Source organism: Gymnogyps californianus, chromosome 1, assembly GCF_018139145.2.
Source record: "Gymnogyps californianus isolate 813 chromosome 1, ASM1813914v2, whole genome shotgun sequence".
NCBI classification, from domain to species: Eukaryota; Metazoa; Chordata; class Aves; order Accipitriformes; family Cathartidae; genus Gymnogyps; species Gymnogyps californianus.
In genome coordinates, this window is record NC_059471.1 from 99,498,085 (window position 1) to 99,501,682 (window position 3,598).

The 3,598-nt window shown below is 43.1% G+C and overlaps 1 protein-coding gene across 1 annotated transcript; it reads right to left on the reverse strand.

The window, feature by feature from the left end:
- Positions 1-759: 759 nt before the first annotated feature.
- Positions 760-2,245, reverse strand: B3GALT5 (beta-1,3-galactosyltransferase 5). Its single transcript, XM_050914873.1, has 2 exons — positions 2,153-2,245; positions 760-1,716 (listed from the first exon to the last, which is right to left on the reverse strand). Exons 1-2 carry the CDS (start codon positions 2,243-2,245, stop codon positions 760-762), a joined length of 1,050 nt encoding a protein of 349 aa, XP_050770830.1.
- Between the last annotated feature and the right edge of the window lie 1,353 nt (positions 2,246-3,598).

The window sequence follows — 3,598 nt, forward strand, 5'->3', positions numbered from 1 at the left end:
GCAATCAAAGTGAGACACAAATGTAAAAGATGTCTCCGGGGTCTATTTCAATAGAAAGACCAGGACACTCTCCACTGAGCATGGATCTCCCTCTACCACACGTCATTTTCAGCAGGAGGCACGTATAGGGAAACAGATGCAGTAGCCTTACACATTCACCAGGCGACCTGCAGTACCTAAGTTTGTCCCAAGAGTGCTGCATGGGCAAATTCTTCCATCTCTGCAAAAAATTCGTGTAGACTGAAGGAGGGATCTGTGCCAGGACGCAGTTCTGCCCACACAGAGCTGGCTGCAAGGGCAGGGCTGCAGTTCCCTATGCCAGGAGGGGAACATCCTGACAGCTACAAACACCTTTTCTTAAATGCCTGCACAGATGGGTGCAAATGCAGTAATCTATCAAGGGGGACCAGGAAGAGGGTGTAAATTTTCTTCTCTGAACAGAAGTACTTTGACTTTTAGCTTGGCACTGCAGAAATGTACCCGGTCCTGTAGCAGCAAGACTTGGAGGGCAGGTTTGTAGGCCTGCATCTTTCAGAAAAAAATAGTAATTGTAACTTGTATAGAGAAGGGATGCAAAGAGGTGGGAGTGAATGGGAGAGAAAGAGGTTTGCATGTTCTTGGGCAGAAATGGAGATTAAAATAACCATTTAAAAAGTCTTTAACATGATGGATCTAGAGTTAATTGGGAGTTTTGCTGGAGTCAAGAGCAGCCCTGTAAATGCAGAGCATTTCAGTTTGTTAATTCGAGCAGGGAAGGTGCTAGAGCACTCCTCCGTGATTTTCTGTCACTAAGTGATTCCAGTAGCTCAGCTGCTCAGATGGTTCTACTTCATGGCACATCACAATTTTCTTAAAGCGAGAAACAGAGAACCTAATCCTTTCTGGAAAAAACGTCTGCTCTGAATGAAGCTCCTCCAGCTGAATTTTTAATTTGGCAAGGCACAGTCCTATGAATACATCCTCCAGTTTAATGAACGAAACGCTCTCTGAAACATTATAGATCTGACTAGCAACGTCGGTGGATAAAACATAGCCAGTCCCGGAACAAAACGGTGGGTACGTCTTTCCCGGATACTCTTCTCTACTCACGTACCACTTACTCCCTCTTCTCCGTATGGGGTACTCGTGCAGTTTTAAAAAGCCTGTGAAGAATCTAGTGGTCCTCTTTTTCCTTAGAAGCAGCTCAGTGAGGTAAAAAACATTGACAAACACATCTGTGTCGGTTTTCATCACAAAGCTGGACTGGTAACAAAATCTGTGAATCCATTCAATTCCCATCATGGTCTTCAAAGTCAAATTGTAATACGTGTCAGTAAAATTCTTTTGAATAATGTCTTTGTACTTTTGGCTTTCAGCAGCGATATCAGCCTGCTGGCTGAGATTCACAGTGCTTCCCAGGAGGAAATATGTCACCAGGCGCTTGCCGGTGACCATTCTCTCCTTCCCCCAGGTTTGCCGGATGGCCATCCTGGCATCGACATGGTGGTACGAGGATGTCACAAGCAGGACGAGGAAAGGCGGATTCTTATGGCAGTCTATATCCGGGAGCTGTGAGAAGTTTCCTCCGATTCTTCTAAAAGTCTCTATGGGGAACATGTAATCTTGGCTGTTTTCACAGAATATACAGAATTCAGTCAAATTATTGTAAAAAACCCAGAAGCTAGCACAGCTGAGCCCTACGAGGCAAACAAACAGCCTGAATTTTCTGAAATCCATCTGAAAGAAACAAGAAGGAACAGCACATCATTAAAAAAAATAATATCTAGTTCCTTTCAGAGCTGTATACCAAACTCCCTGCTTAGGGATTTAAAGCCAGGTCGTCTCTAATTGAAAGCTACCTATTTCAGGGCACTCGCCCACACACATTTCTCTTAGTATCATTCCCACAAGATGTTCTGCTGGCAATCAAATTCACACTCGTGCTTACTTGAATCTGCCCCCCAAGCCAGCATATCCTCAGAAATCCACACAAGCATGTCCGCTGATACCAGGTTACCCCGGCTGATGCTTCAGACCTCCTCCCCGTTTTCAGCGTCTTACAAACCATGACTTAGACCCATCAGGGCTCTCACAAGCCAGAGTGGAGAAGCAGCAGATATGTGCCCATGCCAGATGAGAGAGAATAACAGCAATAGTTGTTTTTTTTAAATACCATGTTTCTCCATTTGTTTGAAAAGTGCCTGTGTCCCAGAGCCAGCAAGTGCATTCCAACTGGCAGACCCAGCCAGGTTCCTCCCATCTTCATCTTCTTTGTGTCCTGTGAGGCTCTTGCACCGACCCAGAAACTGCTCCCGATCTTTTTGCTGGAGGGGCCATGAGTCACGTGTTTGACGTTGGGTCAGCTGCTCAGAAAAAAAACAACAGTGGGTCAGATTATTTGGATGTTTCACCTTTTGCAGAGTTTAGGTGACTCACTAGGGCATGCTGAGATGAGAAGGGGGTTGTCCGTACCCCCCTCTCCTTTCCAGGTGAAAGAGATCCAAACGATAACAACAATATTCATTCATTCTTCCTTGTAACATTAATGGGCTGCATATCTGGTTACAAATCTAGTGTAAATTTTGAGAGAGAGAAAAATTATCAAAGCCAACCCAAAAAGGTCAAAGTGCCAAAAAAATTACACATCACCATAAATTAGCCTGGTGAGAAGAGTATAATGCTTCAGTTACTCATTCCATTAACTCACAGGCCAACCAACTACTATTTTAGAGCACTAGGATGGGGGAATTTTTACCAAGGGGAAGGGCATTCCCTTCCACTTCCCCTCTTCTTAATAAAGAATTGGATCTGGCTTCCCATCTAAAAATACAGCAAACCAAGTTTACAATCCCCAGAGCTGTAGATTTCATGGAAATTTGATCTCTGCCTTCCGACTAGGAATCTTCTGCCTAGACTCCCCAAAATCACATTAGTGCCCTCCTTTTGCTCAAATTCCCCGTTCCAAGCAATGAAAAGGTTTTGCGTTGCAGGCTTAAGTTCATTTTAAAGTCCAGCCAGGTGTTCCTGGGACCAAATCCAGCTCATTTTACCCATAAGAATAGTCCCATTAACTTCAGTTGGTATTCTTAAAAGCATGAAACAAGTAGAACTGGAGTCCTGGTTTACTGAAATTCCTCCCACAGTGAAATGCGTTTTTGCAATGATTCACTAATGAATTTTGAAAATATTTCAAAAGTTCACATTTCTTCTGCCACTTATATTTAAATAAACTTTATCTTTAAATAGAGTATTCCTCAGATGTGTTTTTTCTTGTATGTATAGCTCACAGTAGTCTTGCAATTAACTTAAAAATTGCTTTAAATAAATACGTATGTAAAATTGTGAGAATATACATATGCATACATATATATATATACACACTCGCACGTGCAAAAGATTATATGAAAATTTGCTCTGCATCTGTTCTCATGTTCCTCAGTGGCCTGGGAGGAAACACATCAATATCCTGAAAATTGCGTTTTCAGGAAAGGATGATGTCCTGAGGTTGACAACAGAGCTGCAGAAGAGGTTCGCTCCTGTCACCAGCTCTCACAACACTGTTCGAGGGTCTGACATTTCTCTGTCACAGGAATTCTAGAACACGTACAAACAAAAGTCC